The sequence below is a fragment of the Fragaria vesca genome, linkage group LG6 (assembly GCF_000184155.1).
Source record: "Fragaria vesca subsp. vesca linkage group LG6, FraVesHawaii_1.0, whole genome shotgun sequence".
In the NCBI taxonomy this organism is placed as follows: domain Eukaryota; kingdom Viridiplantae; phylum Streptophyta; class Magnoliopsida; order Rosales; family Rosaceae; genus Fragaria; species Fragaria vesca.
Window position 1 is genome coordinate 17,555,444 of NC_020496.1, and position 21,648 is coordinate 17,577,091.

The window sequence follows — 21,648 nt, forward strand, 5'->3', positions numbered from 1 at the left end:
TTCACAGGTAGAGGTAGTATCGAGATCAAGTGTGCCTTTGGGTTTCTTCTGGTGGGTAGGTTATATGGGAAATTTGAGTTTCCCTTTTTTACTTAGTTTCATTCAGGTTTTTGTTAAAGGGTTCGAATCGATTTTCTCCATTGTTCTACATATTGTTTGCTTCGGCGGTGGAGGTTGTGTTATCCCGCTTTCTGTTTCCTCTTTTTCTTTTTGTTTTTCCATTTTTTCCCTGCTTTTATAATTGTCTTAGTGTGCTTTTATAATTGTCTTAGTGTTTTATAAGTACTAATATTCCAATTTTTAAATGTCCTGCTACATATGCTATATTGCTGCAGCTGGAAGGGATTAGTAGTTTTTAGTAGATTAAAGGTTAACAATGAAATGCAATGCGATGGGCTGCGTGTAAAATTGCCAGTACATTCAAATATTGAATATGGTACCCCAGTTCTATTGTGATTTTTTCAGCAGTGGGTGATATCTTTATACATCCTCAGATAAAAAAACAATTCAATTGTGTTTGCTAGCCATATTGACTCAATCATATCCTAACTTGCTTTCAAGGGTGCAAATCATCTTTTCTATGTAACCCAGCAACCATAAAATGCCTCTTCAAGTCTAATTACAATTTTATGCTTAATATTTAACACTATCGCTGCCGCTGATCACTAAGAGTTTTTTCTTTTTTCAAAGGATATGCTTCTGCACCATGTTAACTTCCCGGATTCATGACATCGTTCCTGGAACGGGTGGCGTAAAGATAAAAGTTCGGGTATCTCGAATGTGGAGAGGAAAGGTTCTCAGGCCTGTCCAACGATACGATGGCTTGGGATGCGTATTAGTCGACCAATATGTAATTGTTATAATAGTTCAATCATTTTTTACAAGCACCGGTTCAATCATTTCTAATTATTGTCTATATGTTATATAATTATTAAATATACTTATTATATCCATCAATTGTGACATACAGGGTGACTCTATCCATGCCGTGGTCATGGAAGCTGACACTGAAGATGTCTTGAGCAATATGGCGGTAAGTCCTATTTATGAAATAAGCAAATTTAGGATCATGAAAAATCAAGAGTCTCACCAAGTTGTGCCACATAAAGCACAACTGCAGTTTAAACAATAAAACTGTGTTCAAACTGATGCGTGAAGAATTTCCGGCAATACCCATACACTGCTTCAACCTACTGGACTACAACGAACTTCCTGCACGTAACAAAAAAGACACCATATTGACAGGTACAATTCGATATATATCACAATCAAAGTGTTCACTAAAGTTATATAATATGTACATAATGTTCACATTTTATTCTAATATTTCATTGTTAATAAAACTTCATACATTTTAAACATTGTCTTTTTGCTAAGCAGATATAATCGGGCTTATAAAGGAGATGCATCAAGTTCAAGACACTCCTGTCAGAGGACAATTGGCAAAAACACGGGAACTACGAATACAAAACACAAGGTACCAAATCGTGAATATTTAGGTTATAAATACATTAACTATCTAAAGGTTTAATACACAATTTCAGTTATTTGATATATTTATTTACACACAACTCTACTGCCGTATGTGTTTACTGTTTTCCCTAGGAATGAAGAGCTACAAGCAACACTTTGGGGAGAACTCGCACTTGACTTTGATGCAGAGAAGATACTTCAGTTACCCCCTCCAGCTGTGATAGTCATTACGAGTTCAAAAGTGGCCACATATGCAAGTAAGAACAAATGTCCATTTTCTCGACGAGATCATACTATTTATTATTTCGAAAGAACTATCGTTATTTTTAATGGCATCTCTGGGTTTTCATTTTCTAAAAAAAATAGAAAGTGAACAACATCAAGCTAAACTTTTATTGCTTCAATTGCATAACGAGCTATAAATGATAGTTCTTTCAGTTATTTTTTCTTCTACTCTTCTTTCCTCTATTATTGCATTATGGCTTTCACTGAAATTAGATATTATCTTTCCGCTGGGTTTTCACAATTAAATTACTTCTATTGTCTATTCTCAGAGAAAATAGTGGTTAACACAAGCTTGGACAGCTGTGTCTTCATCAATCCAAATATTCCTGAGTTACAGGAATACCAAACAAGGTACACATTTAAAGATAAAAATATGGCCATAATCGACATTCGGTCTTCATTGTTTGCTAATACCAAATTCCGTACACCTTAATAAAATTGCAGGTTCTCAAGCCCGAACTATGCCCCAAAATTAATACCAAGCTCAGGCCAAAGCACAGGTTCTTCTATCACAGAAACATCAAACATAATCAATATCGGCAACCTCATCTTACAGGATGCAGATGAAAACAAGGTAGCAACTTCTAAAAGAACATAATTTATGTATTTATTTTCTTTTGAAGCTCTAAAAGGACATAATGTTGTGCACCTATTGTTATGTATATTAAAAATATTAAAACTAATAGTCATATGTTACTTCAAAATGTCTATATCAACACAGGATTCCACGTTCACATGTCGAGCTAAAATTACAAAAACCATCACTCGCGAAGGGTGGTACTACTTTGGTTGCCCAATCTGTAGAGTAAAACTACAAATGGGATCCGACTCTGTACTGAATAAATGTCCAAACCATGGAGAGCAAGCTGGAAAGCCAATGTAAGCAAAAGAAAATTTTATGATTAACTAAATCTAAGATACATTTGTCTAAATAACTCCACTAATACTAAAAGTTTCTATGTTGATTGCATGGCCTTATTCATCTTAAATATCGCATGCGTAAAATTTTTATGATGGATGTTACCATTACAGGTACAAGATGCAAATTCGTCTCGAAGATGAAGACGATTCAACTCTGGCCATGCTCATAGGAAAACCCGCAGAGATACTTTTCAGAAAACCCTGTGGCCAGTTGATAGATGAAGGAAACACAGATAAAACCGTCATCCCGAAAATCATCCTTGATACAATGCACAAAATACAAAATATGGAAGATTGGGTTTGGTACAAGGAAGATTTCATGGTTAGAGCTGTTTACCCCGACACTGAAAAAGGTTCACCAAGAGATAGAAGAAGCGAAGACATCAGAGAAACTTCCCTCAAAGAGAAAATCATGGTCACCAAAAGAAAGCACTCTGAGTCAACTGTTGGGATCCACGAAGAAAGCAAAAAGGTATCAATATTTACTACAGTGTCCATCTATTCTTCCTTAATGTGTGTACTGAAATATCTAATGACTTAACATCATACCTGACAGAGAGGCAGGATGCAGTAGCAAAGACAAAGGGAAACTAGAATAAGTTGGACAAGATGGCTCCATTGTAATAGTCTAACTATGCTTTTGGCGGTCAACTTTTTGCAAGAATAATGGTGTGTGAAGAATGCCCTCTTTTCTTCAAATGACATGTTAGCTAGGAACTGGAGCTAATGTAATCTGTATAGTAAAATAGTTTTTGGTGTGTATGTGTATATCAACAACCAAAATGTACGGCTTCGTAATCGTTACAGGGAAATGACTTTTGGTGCAAAATAGTTGTTTTTGCTGTGAGATGTATATCAGCTGCCAAATCAAAGGTGTTGTAATCGCTACAAAGAAATGGTTTTCGGTAAACATGTTTAATGGGTACAACTGTTCACCGTTTTGTATGTAAATTCAATTTTACTTTCAGACATCTCGATTGTACAAAAATGGACTGATAAATCTTTTTTTTGGATTACATCCATTACCTAAAGTTTTGAATGGTTTACTCCACTTTTCCACACACAAATCACCTAGCTGTCACCCCGCAGCAGCGCGCGGGCTTACTACCTAGTTCACAATTATAGGAACTTACTCATGTTAAAAGTAAGATCCACTTTCTGTTTCTCTCGGAGCACTTCTTCTTGCATCTCAAAAGAACTACAAATTCGAGTCTTAATCCGAATCAGCTCCGGCAATGCAGCTAACTACTTAGAGAGAGTGGTGTGGTTCAAGAATTAGTTGGTCAACTTGAAGTTATCATCGACCTGTAAGTAGTTACAGTAGGAGAAAGAAGAAATTTTCAAAGAAAAGAAATCAGTTTTACACTTTTTATTTGTTGAATTAGTTAGACAGAAAGTGTGTAATTTCTTTTATATAGCAATATAGATTGAGACATGACTAACTTGAAATTAAATTTACTCAATCAACTTTCCACAACAGCTTCTACAGTTGATTTTCTTGTTCATTGCATCACATTAGGTATTTTATGATTGAGGAGATCTGCATTCCTTTACAAGATAGCAAAGGACAGATGGAACTAGATAAATTAGGCACCAGAGGAAAGAACTTGAGCGATAGCTGAGAAATACTAGGCAAGAATGGAAGACTTTGTTTGAAGGGAAATTACTTGAATTAAGGCTTTGTAATATATTACTTCTGGAAATAGTGGTAAAGACTTGATCAAACTTTGTATGAATATAGACATCGAAATATATTTTGACTTAGTTTAACAATTCATATGTAAAAATCATTAAATACTAGGAACATATAATCTCTAAGATACAAAAGGAATGGTATCTAGCTATAACTTCACTTGATAGAGGTTTACAATAGTTCGTCAGTTCAATCTTATTAGGTTCTTCTCTTGGTTTTAAACATATATTGTTTCCTGTTGTTGAAACCCATAGCTTTATTCATGTTTTTTAAGTATGATGTTTTGAAATGGAGATAAAATTCTGTGATTAAATTGATTGCAACATGAAATGACACTGATTAAGGAGACACATTTTGAACAACTTGCTTAAAACATACTGACAAGTGGACTCGCAACTAGTCCAGACTCCAAAGCTTAAGCTAACTGGAAACGAAGTTTTCAGTGAATTTTAGAGTTTTCAGTGAATTTATATAAAATACATTGATACATTCCCACTTCATGTTCAATATATTTGCAAAAATTACTCTCATGTGTCAAACTGTATAATTAGCTTTTCAATTCTTTTCAAGAACCTCAACATATCATCCTATCTGAAAAGAACTGGAGCAGACTCAGGGTTGATAAATAGGAATCTATCTCCACAACTGAAAAACAAAAACAAAAAATTAACATGCAGGAATCCTACAGCATCATACAATCTTGGAGCTCGCTAGGGTCAGATTCATTTTCTGTCTGTAACTCACTCTAGGAGACTGCCACAGTGCCAACTGTATACTTCATTCTCATAGTCGTGGCTTACATATAATCGGAGAAACTTAAGTTCATACAAGGAAGAAGAAAACTAAAGACACTATATACTTCATTCCCATGGTTGTGGGTTGTGGCCTTACAAGTTTAACTATATGGGGAAGCTTAAAATCAGGATCCCAATGAAGAAAATAAGAGAACAATCTAAATAACGCTGAGATGAACAAGGGATCCACAGTAATGGTCAAATAGTTGCATGGACGAGATCAAAGATCATCCAGACTCTTTTGATGAGTTCAGAGTGGATCCTATGAAAGTTTAATGCTTCTAGCTGTGTTTATTAAGGGTTTGCAGACAGAATATTTGGTTTCATTTTTCTAAGTGGATGGATCGGAGGAAGAACCACAAGCATATATAGTTGTAACGGTAGAGTTCTATAACATTAGCCAACGCCATGACACAGAGAGAGGAAGCTCATTAACAATACCAACCCAACTAGTTACACAATCATATACATGCACTCAAAACGATCTAAGTTTTCAATTGATAACATGCAATTGTTGAAATTGAGATGGAAAATATTACCGGCGACGTGATATTGATCGGTGACCTATTGCCATTTTGTCCCTTAGGGTTTCTTGAACGACTGCTCAGAAAGTCTGAATTCCCAGGAGAAACCTGACTTCTGAAAAACGAAGAGCGCTTGGCGTTGATACTTAAGTTGCGTTTGTATGACCAACCAAAAACCTACTTATTCCCATTGTGTATCCACCCACCTCATAGGGGCACGTACAGTACAACTTCTTAAGTGCTTCACCACTTATATTTGCACCACATAAAATGGTTCCATAGGAAAGCGCAAGTGCGCAACAAAGCAAACGAGGAGCTGCACAAGTACAGGACTGCGTTATGCAAATAAATTTCGACACAAACATAGTACGCACACTGATCCTCTGTGTTTGCTAGCAAATTGTCAAAGAGATGGAAGAGAAAACAGGGGCAAAAGCACAGGAGAACTTTCTACCTTTTGTATGATCACTTGAAAAGAGCAACCTAATCAAGAATATAGCAATTGATCCATATTAAAGGAATGCTTAGCATATATTGTTTACCATTGATACCTCAGCAATTCCTATCTGTTTTAACATATCAAAAACTTGTAAACTGCCTCTCTGTATCAAATATTTACAGGCCTTCACCAAAAACATGCACAAGCATTACAAACGGGTAGGCTACACTACTCCAGTTAACAAAGACTACTTATGTGAAGGTATCGTCACGATCTCCCACCACTGTGTCACCCTCCTCCATGTTGCTAAACTCAAGGTAATGGGTCGGCCGGTGGTCCTCATGATAGTACTCCCTTGGTGTCCCAAGCTTGACCCCGTACTTCATGCCTTGAGTATGCTTCACACCCATGAAGTTGTAGTTCCATGGACCATTATCAGGAATCTACAAAACATAAAATAAAAAGTTGATGACAACCCACAAAATACAAATACAGGAATACAGATTATCATTTGGTAGCAAATATGAAAATGGGATATGACAATCTTACCATATAGAAACCAAGGAACCTGTCACTGAGAAGCATTTGGACCTTCTCGTAATGAGTTGGGAGGTAACCGTGTGGATTGCTTCCTGTGTCTTTGTTGACCCGTCCCCACTCATAACCAGATGGAGTGAGTTTGTATGCAGTTAACGAGCAGGAACCAGGAGTGAAACTGCAAGTTAAGACGATGCACTTTTCCCCATCCCATTGCTTGGTGTTCTCCAAGATCTTAGCATGAGAGGTTAAATCCTACAGTAGAACACCGCACAGGTTATTCTCTTTTTTCTTACACTTCCATGACAAGAAGTCAGAACATTCAAACTAGCTGGCACTCCAAGAAACTTACCTGAGGAGAAAGCTGAGGAAGTTCGTTTGGTTGTGTGTGCATCCATCCCAAAGGTTCCAGATCATTGAGAAAATCATGCTCGGGAAGAGCTGTTGGAAGATTGACTTGCTGGTGGGTTCCCCACTGCGGTGGCATGGCAATGCAGCGAATTTCCTTGACCTGAGGGTTGTCAGGTGGGCTTACACCATACAAGTAGCCAGCAATTTGTGTCCTCAGATCCGCAACGCATATGAACTTCTTCAATATGTTCTTCGGCATGATATAAGTGTAACCCGTTTCCTGTTGCAAATGACACAGCATAACTTGAGAAATAGAGCAATCGATAAAAATGAACAAAAAATAAAGCAATTTCATCACTTTTTCCCAAGAACAAAAGCGCCGTAATAGTTGAAGAAAACTCTTACCTTTACATCTTCTGAATTCACATATATATGGTTGACACGAAGGTAGAGATTGGTAGCCGATATTGCTCTCACACGCCAGTCAGTCTTGGACCCAAATGCAGCTTGCTCATAAGGACTAGTAGTGGTGACAATGAGCTCATCACCATGCACATTCGTAGTCCTAGTAGTAACTGCTGTCAGCTGACTTGCTTCTTTATGCTGAAAGTTGAAATTTTACACAAGTTCATTTATGCAAAGTTCAAATGCAATCTTCAAACAAAAACCAAAACATGGTAAAAGATACATTACCTGCTTTTCAATCTCTGCAATTTGTTGCCTTTGTTGTGAAGGAGGAGTAATCTCAGCTCCAAGAATGATATCACGAATCTCAGACTGTGTCAGAGCCGATGTGTTCACGTTATTCTTTTTTGCATAGTCCGAGAGAATCAGATCCCTTAGAGCAACCTCAACCTGCACCACACATCGCAAACAACCCATAAGCAAAAGCACAAGCAAATGAGCAGGACAACTGGAGAAGTGGAGTGAAATGCATCTATTTACATAAACTGATTCAAATGGACCTTAAGCTTGCAACATACCATGCAATCTTTAGATCAAAAGCATTTAAAATCAACATGCATTTCAGACTTAGATATGCAAATCAATAAAAGATGAACAACTACATGCTATCAGATTTATAACAGCAAATTACCTTCATCCATTGATCATCGGAGAGAGAAGGCCAGATGTGGTGTGGCTCAGTAATGACTGTTGTGTCAGGTTTCAGTAACATCTTTGCCTTCTCATTGTTTACATGAAGTGCACGAAGAATCAAAATCAGCCGAGAGAATGCAGTATATGATGATATACTCTTCAACCAATCATCATAAATGTTGAAAAGAACCATCTGTGGCTCAGTAGCCTTCAATATCAGATCACCAAATTTCTCAATCTTGAGACAAGCCTGGAAAGGAAGCTGCAGCTCACTTCCTTTTATGACAATGTTCGGGAAATCCAACAAGTGGACCTCCAGTGGATCAAGCATTCCCTTTCGAGTCACAATAATTTGTTTTGGCTGCTCTTCTACTGGTAAAGAGCGCACAAGTGCAGCAACTTCTTCTGCAGTTTTCCACTTGGCCAACTGACCAAGACGCTTCTGTCCTGCCCACACACTTGTGTGGATGACCTGCCAAGTAGCAACATACAATATAAAGCTCAATAACAAACACCTCAGAGACACAGGCAAAACAACCTCACAAATTCATACAAGTCAAACGTACCTTCAGGAACAGCTGCCCAGTCCTTGGATTGAATATGAAAATTGCACCGTTAATTGGTTTTGTAGTCAGATTTCCTTCAAATGTCTTGTGGATGGTAACTCGATACACATTAGTATCATCAACAAACCAAATAATTTGATTGCTGAAAATCTCCCCATAGTTCTGGGATGATAAGTAAGGTTCTGTAGGTTCCGAAGAGTAAAGCTGCAATCCTTTCCGTATCCTCTCCCGCAAGACATACAGAGCTGGATTTGACTGCAAGGGCACAATGGACAGTTAGTTGCCTGCTTCCTGAAGATAATCCAATCAGAGGACTACAAAAAAATCACCAAACAGTAAAAGAAAAGGATGGTACCTTCATTATTTTGTTCATTGCCTGCTGAAGCAGGGGTTTGGACCCAGGAAACCAATTACCAAAAGCAGAATGTAAATTATACGCCAGATCAAGACCAATCATCACCCCTGCATGAAACAATCACAATTACTTCCACAGATCAACGTGCCAGAGTCTGGATCATAAAGGACACCAGAAAAGACCACATACCTGTGGGGGAGGGATAGATAGACATGTTGTCTGTTGTATAATCCATAAACTTGGCTCGGGTGTAACGTTCAATATCGTGGGAATCATAATCTCCCCATCGTAGTTGTACATCTATCCAGTACTTGTTGCTTGCTTTCTGATCAAAGACATCCTTTGGCTCCGCCACAAGACTAGGTTTTGACATTGGCCATCTATGGGCGGCAAAGAGAAGAATGTCAGCACAAGAACTGTTCATTTTGTAACTCTTCCTGGGATGAATTGTTTCCTTCTGCACAGTCTCAATTTCCAAAGCATCTAACTCCTGATCCAAAACCTGACAGAGATCCATGACAACACTTTCATGGATCTTTTGCCACAAATGTGCACGGAATATTTGAATCAAGGATATCTTCAAGGTTGGGATTTTTCCATGCATAAAGATCCCAGTAAGATCCAACTGCACTTGGAAACCGACATATACATTAGCCCGATTAATGGTTGGCGACCACCAAAGTGTGAACCTACGATTGGGAATTTGGTTGAGCCCAGATCTCTGTGCATTGGTCAGCTTCTTGTACTTCATCGATTCCTCGAAACCAGATGCTTTTTCCCAGAAGAGACCCTCCCAGGTAGGGAAGCTGAAATTGAAAAGTAGAGCCGGTGAGATGCAGTTAAATATCTGAATCTCAGAAGAAAATGATGACCACACTAACAATGCATGCAAGAATCAAATTTTATATCCATTATTTCAAGTTCTTTACCATTCAGACATATCACCTCTAAGCTCTAAGCTCTAACGAAACAAGAAACCTACCAATTCAATTAGCTTGGTATATTACATTAATTAGTATGTACCAGTCTTCCTACATATAATGGCTGTGTATACTTAATTGGCTGCTCTTCTTCACAAGCCATATATTTGGATTCATGTAATTGTTAACAAAGAGGTACAGGATGACATTAAATATTGAAGACTAATTTGAAAACCAAACTTACTATGTTCCTTTAAATAAGGTGTGTTCCAAGATTCCCTCTACACCTCCAAGAGCTTGAATAACATCAGTTCTGTAGTTATTCAAGTTCCAAAGCTTCCCGTCATGCCTTTGGTGAGTCCACCAAAAAGGATTCTGTTTCAAGACCTGGTACTGCTTAAAATCAGTACGAACCCTCCACCCTTTGTCATATGCTAGTGTGTGCCGGTCCTTCTGGAACAAAGTATTTATGCGAGGAATTCCCCTATCCCACGAATCCTGTCAATTGAAGAAAAAATTATCAGAATAAATTGAGCACAGAAACTGTATGAACTGTAAAACACAGGCAATATCAAGTACTCACTTCCAAATCTTCAAGGGTCAGACGCCTATTTTGTGCTTGAGCCTCCTGCCTTTTAAGTGCATATTCTGCCCAAACACGCTGGGAATCAATGAATTCACTCTCCCAAGGTTGTATGTAGCGGTACAGATTTGGAATCAGCTGGTCCTCTTCATGACTCATACCACTCCTAAAGTGTGTCACACCAACATCAGTCTGCTGACTGTATCTGAGATCACTTTGGGGAATCAATATGTGACCCATGGATAACATACCAAGTCCTCCAATTTCTTTTGGTGTGTAAAATATGACAGGTGGAAACCTACTAGGCATCTTGGAATTCAATCCAATCTTAATACGGGTCTGAATTTTGTTCTCGCACTTGACTAGTAAATCTAACAGCTCTTGTGTATGTACAGTCGCTTCACGGAAGTAAGTCATAAGACCAATCAGAGCAGTATTCCATTTGTTGACAATTTTTGTAAATGTGGTAGACCCTGACGACATAAGGATCTGCCTCACACGATTCTCAAATATCTTCATGTGTTCATCATCAACCCGTAAGAAAGCAACTGCAGTCCTTTCCTTTGTCTGTTCATTCTGCAAATTCCAGACTCCATCTCTTGTGTTGCTGAATGCCTCTTGGCTCATTCTTATCTTGGGAAGTATGCGAACCTCAAATCCACACATGCTGAAGAGCAAATTTGGATTATCCTTGCTGTAAACAGAAACAAAGCTGTTCTCCCACTCTAAAGTTGTGATGCTTCGAGGAAGACGGTTCTTCATATCCCAGAAAACACTTCTCCCAAGATTGACATCATGCTTCATGAGCCTCATTCTAGCATCTCTTGGCCAGCACTTCTTGTTATTATATCCCACCATATTCTCATTATTAGGATCTGGATGTTCAGTGAGATATCGCTGGATTAGATCCCGGGCTTCATCATGAGTGAAGCGAAACAAGATGTGCACCTTGTCTATGTACCGAGAGTACAGCCTGATAGGATGTCGGGTCTCCACCTTTGTGTCCCAATAAGTGATGAACTCATTCGGCATCTGGGGTGGACCAGCAATCTCACTGGCTCGAGTCAATCCAAGAAGCAACAGATCCAGCACAAGCCCGTAATATTGTACAACGAAGGAAGCAAACTGAAGACCGCGAATAAGACCATAAGAATTTGTATGACTCATATCCTTGTAGGACAATACCACATTGTTCTTCGCGGTGACATAATCAGCGATATTATGATCAAGGACTAGACGTAGAAGCCTATTTAGCATCGTCAAGTCAATCTTATCAAAGAACTTCTCAAACTTGGTCTGAAGCATGACAACACACTGCCCGTCACCAGTGTCCCATATGCTCTGTAAATTGTTTATTCCCTGACACCATTTATAAACCAAGAGAGGAGGCGGCTCCGAATCTGCAGGCTTGATCCAGTTCGGGAAGAGATGACGTTTGTCACCCTCATACCACAGATATTGATCAAGATACGCATCTGTAATCTTCTCAAGAGGTTCAATCTCATAAACTGGAATGAGATAGCTGTACAAATCCATGAACTCTATGCCAACTTCTTTGAAGGCACGCTGAGTGAGTAAGTGACGCTTAATTCGAGACAATGCCTCATGCGGGTTATCATACGCTTGTTCAATAAGACCAAGCTCTTCTCTTTGAAGCTGATTCAATCTCACAGCAACACTATATGATTCCTTCAACCTCTCCAGAGCAAGGATAAGTAGCTTGGTATCATGCTTGTACGACAAAGGTGGAAATGGGATGGGGCTGAACTTTCTTGACTCCAACCAATGCACAGTTGTCGTGTATATTGCAACTGCCTCCTCTGGGGTAACATATGGACCATCTTTCAAATAGTTGTGTTGACGTTCCTGCTCAGCCTTCAGCCATAGGCGAGTTAATCTTCCGAGATTCTTTCGACAAACGGTCTTATCTACAGTAGCACCTCTTCTTATACGTTCACGATTGTAATGAGCCACATTTGTCCACCAGTCTGCCTTTGACTTGACGTAGCGAAGAATCATATTCTCAATGGGAACTGGCAAACCAGGTACCTTCCAAGGAATATTTGCTTTCCAGCAACGCCATGCCTCACTGAGATGTTGCAATATAGTTCTGGCCTTATTTTGCTTGATTCCCTCAGGCATCGCATCAAGAACATCATGCATGACAGCAGCTCGAAGCTCCAAGTCAAAATGGCTCTCCACACGCTGCTTAGTTACAGTCTTTGCCACTCCTTTTGAATGGCGCCCTTCAAATTGCCGAGCAAGTAAATTTCCCAACCACCTTTCCAAAAGAGGAACTATGCCACGAAGGAAGAACAACCAGACCCTCCACATTGGTGCCCAGAATCCACATCCAGGTCCTTTCCCAACTGGCCCCGTGTTGAAGCGGTAGTAAATCAAGTGCTTCAAATCTTTGCACATTCTAATCTGACGCATCAACCTGTATTTGTAACGATACATACCAGTCAACTGACCAACATGAGAGAAAGTGTACTGCAGGCCATCAGCCAACTGAAAGGCATCAACATTACCCAAACGGAACTGAATGTTGGCATCAACTACCAGCTTTGTCAACCGCAAGATCTCACGGCAAAGATGAAAAGCATTTCCAAAACGGGACTTCTTACGCTCTTTGGTTGTCAAGGTTTTCACAGGCTTCAGGTTGAAATTGTAATCAAGATGGAGGTAATTCAAATTTTTTCTATGGATTAGGAGATTTAGCATGTTATAACCCTGCTTGCAGACTTGAAGACCCGCTTCAGCCCAATCAAGTTCGGTAGTTTGGAAGAACTTAGTAGCTTGGAGTGATCGAAACAAGTGCTTCTTCTTCTGAGCCTTGGGTGGCCTATGATGCAACTCGTTCAACACAAAACATTTTAACAACTTCTGATAGCTGACCCGAACCTTAACTGGATAGGAAGGAGGACAATGCTCTTTATACCACTCTGACACAAGGGGTATATCTTCTGCACGGCGAGTCCGGCCAGATCTCATGTTAAAGGGGCGTGGTGCAAACAAGAGGGAAACTCCAGCTGCTGTTGTGTCAGTATAGAGCTGAGTATCACTCAGAAATGGCTCTACTCCTTCTGGCAATATGAAAGTGTCATCATCCTCATCAACTTTCTTTTCACGTCGCTCCTTGTTTGTGCTGGGGATTGGGTGTATCAAGGGATCATAATAGAATGCAGGTAGATCAGGATCTTCAGTTTTTATGTACATTACCATGGGTGTGTGATACACGCAGAGCTTTACCTTCCTAGGTCTATTATTGTAGAGATGAGGGAATGCAATTCTGTACTCTGTTCTGAGAGGTGACCGAATAATCAGCTTGTTAATGTCATTAAACTCATTCCAGTCCTCATCCCCTTTCTCCATATCCCGATACAGCGGTTCAAACTTAGGCCCACCTGCAAATAGTGTAGTAAATTGAGTCTAATGAAACAGTAAAGAGAATCCACATTTCTAAACCAATATACACCTCTACGGAATTGAGTTTGCACCCTTCATAAGCAATATACACCACTAGCAGAATGTATTAAGCAACATCTTCGCTTATGCATCTAAGCAAAAAGAAAAGAATGGACATAAAGATATATACCTGGAATGCACATATTCAGTGCTTTTGCTGTAAAGAATGACTCCATGTCAAACAAGTAGAAATAATTGCGGTCAATCAAATCAGAAAGCAGCTGTCCTGCAAGCCGGTGGAGAGTTGCCATAATGGGAAGTGACAGATGCCATTTCCGATAACTTGGACCATTAATGAGTTTTGTCTTGACTAGAGGTTTATGGTCATAAAACCAAGTATAAACAGCAGAATCTTCTTCTTCATCCAACTCCAGTTGAATTGGCTCTAGAGGATCAACATCTAACAGATTATCAGCATAATCTAATGGAGGTTCCTCATCATCAAAAGGTGGAAACCGCATTCTTTTAAAATGTCGACGATCCCTCTTCTCCCTTCTCATCATAATCCACATGGAACCCCACTGTAAATTTTAAATTAAAACTATTCAATAAAAATCAACAAATGATATAGAACAGGCTACCAATCTCTAATTAAAGCAGCAGCAGAATAATAAGGGATAAGCACCTGAGCCAAATATATAGGTTCAACAACCCAAGGTATCTCATTCACAAATGTAATTGCCCCAGTAATATGGTACAGAACCTTCACATCACGGACCTGTTGCAAAATTAATTTGATAAAATGAGTTGTAGAGTACCAACTTGTAGTTTACGTAGATCAAAATATGAAAACACAAAGGGATAGACAAAGAACGGATACCTGCTCCCAGGGCATTGGCATATTCTCGAGAAGCTTGTAAACTGCGTGCGGAACAAATTTAAGTGCTCCTAGATACACACGTTTATCATGACGGAATTTCTTCGAGGACATGTCCCCATGGTCTCTGTAAAAAGAAACACCAAGTTAAACACTACGCAATTCAGAGCACTACTATACTAGATTCATGACAAAAGCCAATACAAAAACAATACACAGTTTAAAGATTCCTATCACTAAGATACAATGCAAAGTCTAAATTATCAGATCGATGAGAACTTCATGCTTGAAGAACAAACAAATTTCATTCAAAGCATTTTCACAAACATTTACAGCACATAAATCACCAGATCACCAAATCCAGCTCCTCCTATGCTTCATTTTATTACTGCTTCTTTAAGTGTTCCACACATAACGCTTTTTAACCCATAAATAAATTTCACATATCACAAACACCTGAAGCAAACAAACCTCTAGTACAAATTCATACCCGACATAGATTCACACTAATTTCTAGATTTTCACTAGGGAATAAACACAATCACAAAGTAAATACAAGTATCTGAAAACAAAGACGAAATCCGAAAATATCAATTAGATACATAACCAAAAAATGAAGGCTAAGAACAAAAGAAACAGACCTAATAATCTTCCTGACATGCTCCGGAGGCATGTCCTCCTTCTGCGTCTCAACGAAGCCAAACTTGCGCTTGTCGCTGTAGCGCTTGGAATTGAGCTGCTGCCATTTACGAGCCTTCTCTTCGAGCACGGCCTCGGCATCTGCCGGAGGCGGCAGCACCGTATAAGAGGGCTGAGCAGCAGGCGGTGGCGGAATCGACGAGCCACCGGTGCCAGGCGGCACAATCTGGCCGTTGTTCCACATATCGGGAACCAGAAACTAAATCGACACTAGAAAACCCTAGCCGAGCGGTTAAGGTGTGGGAGGTTACGGATAAGGACGGTGAGGAGAGGCGTAGAGAGCTGACCCCGGTTGCGTTGCTTCGCGGTGAAGGTGGAGCTTTGTGGAGCTCCAATGGCGGTTCCAGATTTCTAGGGTTTTGGAGGGTTTGGGTCTCTCTCTCAGTCTCAGTGTGATGAGAGAGAAGAGGAGGTTGGATTTACAACTACGGGTGCAGAGTCGCTGATATTTATATTTTGCAAGTGAGATGGAATGGCGGTGGCACGTGACGAGGAGGCTGGATGAAAGTGGGCGTCTTGTATAGCCTTTTCGTCCATAGGTGGCTAAACCGATCAGAACCGGTCGGTCCGGGTCAGCTCTTTTTTTTTTGTTGAAAATATGTTATTTCTGTCCGTTCCAGGCCGGGCCTAATATGTGCCGGATCGGTCCCGGTCCCCAAGATTAGCAAAAAAAATGCGGCCTGAAAACCCGGTAGTAGTTAGGTGTCATAGACTAATTGTTAATGTTTACGATTCTAGAATACTACTCTTAAGAGTAACCACATGAGATTGCAAAAATAAAACCCAATTCTAAAACCCCCAAACCAATTCTAGACTAAATCACAAATCTTAAACTCAATCACGCAACATCGCAACATCCATCATCAGAGACACATGAGACGACTGGAAAGTGGTAATTGTTGAGTTGTCGACCATCATCAACCATAGTTGTGTCGTCTCTTCATAGTTAGAACTTTATATTGGGCATTTGGAAGAGTCGTTCATGTTTGAGTGAGGTTCAACTTGTGAATCGAGCAAGTGAATCAAATACGCCATGTTTCCTTCTTTGGCAACTAGGCTCGCGACCTTGTTATCGTCTTCAAGAAGCTAATTGAAGGAGAGACTCCAAAGCCTTCTTCATGAACTCGAAGTCGCTGATTCGGAGCCGGGTGGCGTTTGACTAGTGGAGAACGTTGAGGAGCAAGTTGAGGTCACGGACCAGGTTAGAGAGGGAGGTAGTGTCGTGACAACGATCATGTCAAGCTCGCTCTGCATGTGGAGTTTTTCGTTAGAGAAAGACGAGTGGTTACATTTGTGGGAGTGGAGAAGCACCGACAAGACCGGCCGGTTTTTGCCAGTCTAAGCTTTTACCGGTCTCTGCATTCAAAAGCATCCAACCTGGTCTGGTTTAATAGTCGTCGGTCTAGTCCAATCTTTCGAAAATTAGTTCCGGTTTAGGACGGAGCCCAACCCTAATTTCTTCAACATCAAGGGTTAATGAAAGTGAGAACCGCTTTAACAGAAATCGTGAAACAATTCGTGTGTAAGTGTGTGCCATTCATTCACCCATCCTAGTTCTTAACTTCTTATGATATAGGGAGCGAGGAAGGGTCCCAACTCTAAAGGAAAGGAAACAATGTGAAGGCTTCCTTATCGAGCATGATCGATTAAGAAAACAAGAATCTGAAAAACCATATTGTAGTCATTATATTGTACAGGAAATTGCTTTTTACTTGTTTCAATTAATTAACCTATATTGCGTCGATCATCATTGAACAACATCCTAGATATGAATTCGTACCTTTTTGCTTGGCTTTACTACATTAATTGATCATGCATGAGACAAGCTAGAAAGTGATAAATATGCATTCATCCCTCCAACATGTGTATGATGCGATATTGAAATTTTATGTTTTGAATAATATTATTTTGGTACTTCTTAATTAGTTATAATAGAAGCTGAAACAAGAGTGGTTAATTAACTGGATAATTAATCCTAAAGCTAAAGTAAAATAGGCACCCAATAGCAAGGTTCTAAAAGGCTCCGCCTAGGCGCCGCCCAGGTTATAGGCGGAGCTAAGCCGCTCGGATTTTCCTAAAAGCGTTTGAATTAGGCGGAGGGTCGCCTAGGCACCGCCTAGGCGGTCAAGGTGCTATCGAGGCGGTCAAGGCGCGTCCAAGGCGAAGGCTAGACTAGGCGGAGGATGCGGCAACAACAAAAAAAAAAAACTAAAACGCTTTAAAACTGAAAACCTAATCTGATTCCCAATTCGATACTTCTCGCCGTTTTGCCTCTCCCACACTCATCGACCTCCTCGCCGTTCTATCTATCCCAAACTCAGTGACCTCATCGTTTTGATCTCCCAAACTAAGCGACTTCCCCATTCTTTGCGACTCTGCCAGTCAGCGACCTCACCGTCGACTCCCTCTCTTTTGTTCAGTCATGGCGTCATCTCTTGACGACGTATACTTCTTCAATCTTCAAACCTCTACTTCAAATCATTCGATGAATAAATGAATAATACTGTGTTGTTTTCTTGTGTCCTTGTTTGGTTGTTCCATTCTTAGACTCTTAGTACTAGGTACTAAGTACTTACTACTGTGTTGTTGGCTTGTTGCATTTTTAGGTTTTATTCTCGTCCTTATACATACAGCTGAGAATCTGAGAATTGATCCTTAAGACATCAACTCATCAAGCAGTATATACTCTGTTCTCTGTACAATTTGGTGGCAGGGAGACGAACACCTTTTTACATCTAGTATGAATCTACTTTCATGTCGTTTGATTGATCTAAACTTGAATTCAAATTATTCAATCAATAATCATGCTTATGTAGTTTTAATTTGTGTTGGCAACTTGGCATGAATCGCATGATTATATATAGAAAATGCTTATATAAGGAAGTAAGAAACTAAGGATAGCAATGTGCATGTAAACTTATATATAATTAGTTATGCACTAGTTGAGTTCTTGTACGTAATTCAGTAACTTCAAAATAATGTGATTGGAGTTGACTTATTTTTTGTTAGGAAATGGCAGGTACAACGTCTTCTGAAGTGTCGAATACAACGTTGGAGAATGAGATGTATTTAAAGCGTAAATCCAATGATGTTGGATGGGAATATAGAGCATTGATGAACCTTTCAAATTTAGACAAGGTGAAGTGCAAGTTATGTGGTAAAGTACTTAGTGGTGAAATATATCGGCTTAAGCAACATATTGCCCATGTAAAAGGGAATGTGGCTCCGTGTAATATGTCTTCATATGAGGATAAGAATAAGTGTAAGAAGAACTTGAAGAATCACTAGATTTAATCTTTCTTTTTAAGACTTATGCTATGCACTTATGGAAGTTGTAAACTTGCCAGCTTGCAACATTTACATTTGAACATTTGAAAAATGTTATTTTGAAGTTGTTAAGTGGTGATTATGTTGAGTGTCCAAGAGCTAAGGGTGCTTTGAATTAGAACTCATTTTTGTTTGTAAATTTACAAGTGGGATTGCTCCCTTTTGGATAAAGGTCATGTTAAAAAATTTATATTTATTAATTCAATGTGAGAAAAGTAAATCGTCTAGTCCCCGCCTAGGCTGTTCAAGCGCTAGACTATGGGTCGTCGCCCACCTAATGCCTAACGTCTTTTAGACCATTGCCCAATAGACAATGACCTAAAATATACATACTCCTTTCCATTGGAAAAGGGTCTAGTAAATTAAGCTAAAAACCCATTTCCATTGGTACTTGCATGATTATGAAGGGAAAAAAAAAAAATACAATTATCAAACGGTCAAACCATCTCCTATTGTATATTGAACTTTTACTAGTATTATGTTTTTGCTCTAGAGCATCAATCAGGTTTTTGAATTGAAAACTCAGAATAACTAGAACAACTACGATGATGAGACCAAGAACCAATTAATGATGTCACTACTATTTTAAGACAAAGATGTACAAAGAAAAATCTTGAAAAGAAAATACAGACTTTAGATATATTCATTGGTAAAAATATGTTTCATCATAACATTGAGCTTATCGACTGATCTCTTCATTGATCGGAAATCAAATTAGGGATATATGAGATGATTGTTGAAATCCTTTGAACTAGTTATTTTAAACATCGTGATATATTAGCACACCATGCTAGATCAATCATTGTGGCCTCAACGTACAGTTGGATCAACAATCTTAAGTATACAAACAAACCAGTGCAAAATTTCAACAAAAATACAATCTAAATAAACTGATGATAGAAAATTCATGAGTTTGATAACTATAATGAGTAAGTATACGCTGAAATAATATTTTTCAATTGAGTAACATAAAATTTTGTCTACGTACTTTGGTTATCCACAAGGGGAAAAGAAATGAATTTGAAAAATAGACTGCTTGCAGTTGCAATATTATATGAGGGGAGTGCTAAGACATAGTGTGCTAAACAGCTCAAAACTATATTTCAAATTAGCCGAGTAATAGGACACAATGTGTTAGACAGAAGTTACCCAAAATGAACAACATTAAAAAACAAAATAATGAAAAACATAACAACTACAAATGATGTTGCATGATTTATGAAAGTGCAACAATCAAGCAGTCAAACCATTGTACATTAAACTTTAACTAGTATTTTGTTTTTATTCAACCATACTAAAAACTAAGGAAAATTGAGTTTGTGAAGAGTCTAAATGACAAGAAGTCTGTAAGAGTCTTTAAACAAGTACATGTCACCCTCTCTGGTGATAAGAATAGGATCTTGAAGATGATTTTGGATGTCCAAGACGAAATGTGGGACCAAGTACGTAAAATTGGTGGAGAGGCACATGCTATTGAAGATATTTGCAAGGCTGCCTCTAAGTGGTTTAGTGACAATCCTATGGACCGTACAAGAGATAATATGTCCGTAGTTTTTATATGTAGTTTGATACATGAGAGATATGTGGTTATGATAGTGGGGGATGAGTATGAAAAGCCGTTATATGTACACAACATGGTTTTTAGAAGTGGAAGTGGCTCTGAATTGCAATTATAGGAGTTAACAAATTTGTCTTACTTGAATGCACTAATTGATATGAACGTCATGGAGGAGAAAATTACGAAATCAGCATGCATAGATTCTCATACTAGGGGGAAAACTTCAAATCTATTCTTTGGAGGATGGGAAGGATGTCTGTGAGGCTGAAGGAAGTTTGATTGATGAGCTATATAACCGTAATCTAGTGTATACAAACATGCTTTTTAATGAAAATAGCATGTTTGTAATAATTCGCACTACAGATCAACATATCTTGAGTCTGATTAACTTAGAGGGACATCTAATCAGATTTGATTTTAAAATTAAAAGGGACTGTATGGATTGGTTACGCTTTCCACTGAATTTTGTGTGATATCTGGTGAAACTGTCGTCCGCAGAATGTTGCTTTGACTGGTTTAATTCATGTGAAGTTTTGTAAAATCATGTTCGGAAGAAACATTTTACTAACACAGAGCATGAATCTTGTGACTATTGTCTCTCATATGCAAATAGCGAGATATTACACTGAACATATGAGACTGTTTCATTTGAGAGTTTGGGTGACCCTGACCCACCCTATTAGGATTTAGCCAAGAGTCAACTAGCTTATCCCATTGTAAGGTAATTTCATCTTTTGAGAGCTTGGCTGACTCCTCCTCTTGGGTGTAAACAAATGAATCAAGGCAAATTTACTGGGTCTATAAGCTTCCAAACAAGATTTGGTTACATGTAACTTACTGAGTTAAGATAATTTCATCTTTTGAAGTTTGGCCGACTCTTCTTGGGTGTGGATAAATGAATCAAGGCAAGTTTACTAGGTCTATAAGCTTCCGGACATGATTTGGTTACATGTAACTTACTGATATTAATTTAATTTTAATTAGATACACCTTGAGAACTTTATAACATCTGAAATATTATCTCAAAAAAAAAGTCTTTGAATTGAATGTCTGAGTAGCAAAGAATAATTACAATGATGAGAGTATGGTCTAGTTAATGATTTTACTCTGATTTCAGTGCATATGTATACAAGAGAATTTCACAAAATATATTTTTGACATTAGATATAGTCGTGTCTCTCGTGAGCATATAAACTGATCTCTTCATTATAGAGAACTGCTGAGATCTTTTGCACTATTG

At 38.8% G+C, this 21,648-nt stretch overlaps 2 protein-coding genes across 2 annotated transcripts in view; one reads left to right on the forward strand and one right to left on the reverse strand.

Annotated features, from left to right (window-relative positions):
- The window catches only part of LOC101295068 (U-box domain-containing protein 35-like), an 11,989-nt gene extending 8,736 nt beyond the window's left edge, over positions 1-3,253 (forward strand). Inside the window, exons 10-18 of the mRNA XM_004305457.1 lie at positions 971-1,033; positions 1,083-1,245; positions 1,381-1,477; positions 1,606-1,730; positions 2,028-2,109; positions 2,203-2,332; positions 2,480-2,637; positions 2,791-3,151; positions 3,236-3,253. Of these exons, the coding sequence (XP_004305505.1) occupies positions 971-1,033; positions 1,083-1,245; positions 1,381-1,477; positions 1,606-1,730; positions 2,028-2,109; positions 2,203-2,332; positions 2,480-2,637; positions 2,791-3,151; positions 3,236-3,253 (1,197 nt within the window). The remainder of the gene's footprint in view (positions 1-970; positions 1,034-1,082; positions 1,246-1,380; positions 1,478-1,605; positions 1,731-2,027; positions 2,110-2,202; positions 2,333-2,479; positions 2,638-2,790; positions 3,152-3,235) is intronic.
- Positions 3,254-6,135: 2,882 nt separating this feature from the next.
- Positions 6,136-15,707, reverse strand: LOC101293320 (pre-mRNA-processing-splicing factor 8-like). The gene is made up of 15 exons (XM_004303246.1): positions 15,466-15,707; positions 14,828-14,951; positions 14,633-14,725; positions 14,138-14,528; positions 10,540-13,946; positions 10,201-10,454; positions 9,226-9,842; positions 9,037-9,143; positions 8,682-8,936; positions 8,114-8,587; positions 7,711-7,872; positions 7,423-7,620; positions 7,019-7,297; positions 6,679-6,921; positions 6,136-6,572 (listed from the first exon to the last, which is right to left on the reverse strand). Exons 1-15 carry the CDS (start codon positions 15,705-15,707, stop codon positions 6,381-6,383), a joined length of 7,038 nt encoding a protein of 2,345 aa, XP_004303294.1. The 3' UTR covers positions 6,136-6,380.
- Between the last annotated feature and the right edge of the window lie 5,941 nt (positions 15,708-21,648).

What these genes read in the sequence shown, in the direction of transcription:
- LOC101293320 (XM_004303246.1), bottom strand. Translation starts at nt 15,707, where the DNA reads ATGTGGAACAACGGCCAGATTGTGCCGCCTGGCACCGGTGGCTCGTCG. An exon ending in TGCCAATGCCCTGGGAGCAG is followed by an intron (nt 14,726 to 14,827) that starts GTATCCGTTCTT and finishes ATTTTGCAACAG; the next exon opens with GTCCGTGATGTGAAGGTTCT. An exon ending in CAATGAACAAAATAATGAAG is followed by an intron (nt 8,937 to 9,036) that starts GTACCATCCTTT and finishes GTGCCCTTGCAG; the next exon opens with TCAAATCCAGCTCTGTATGT.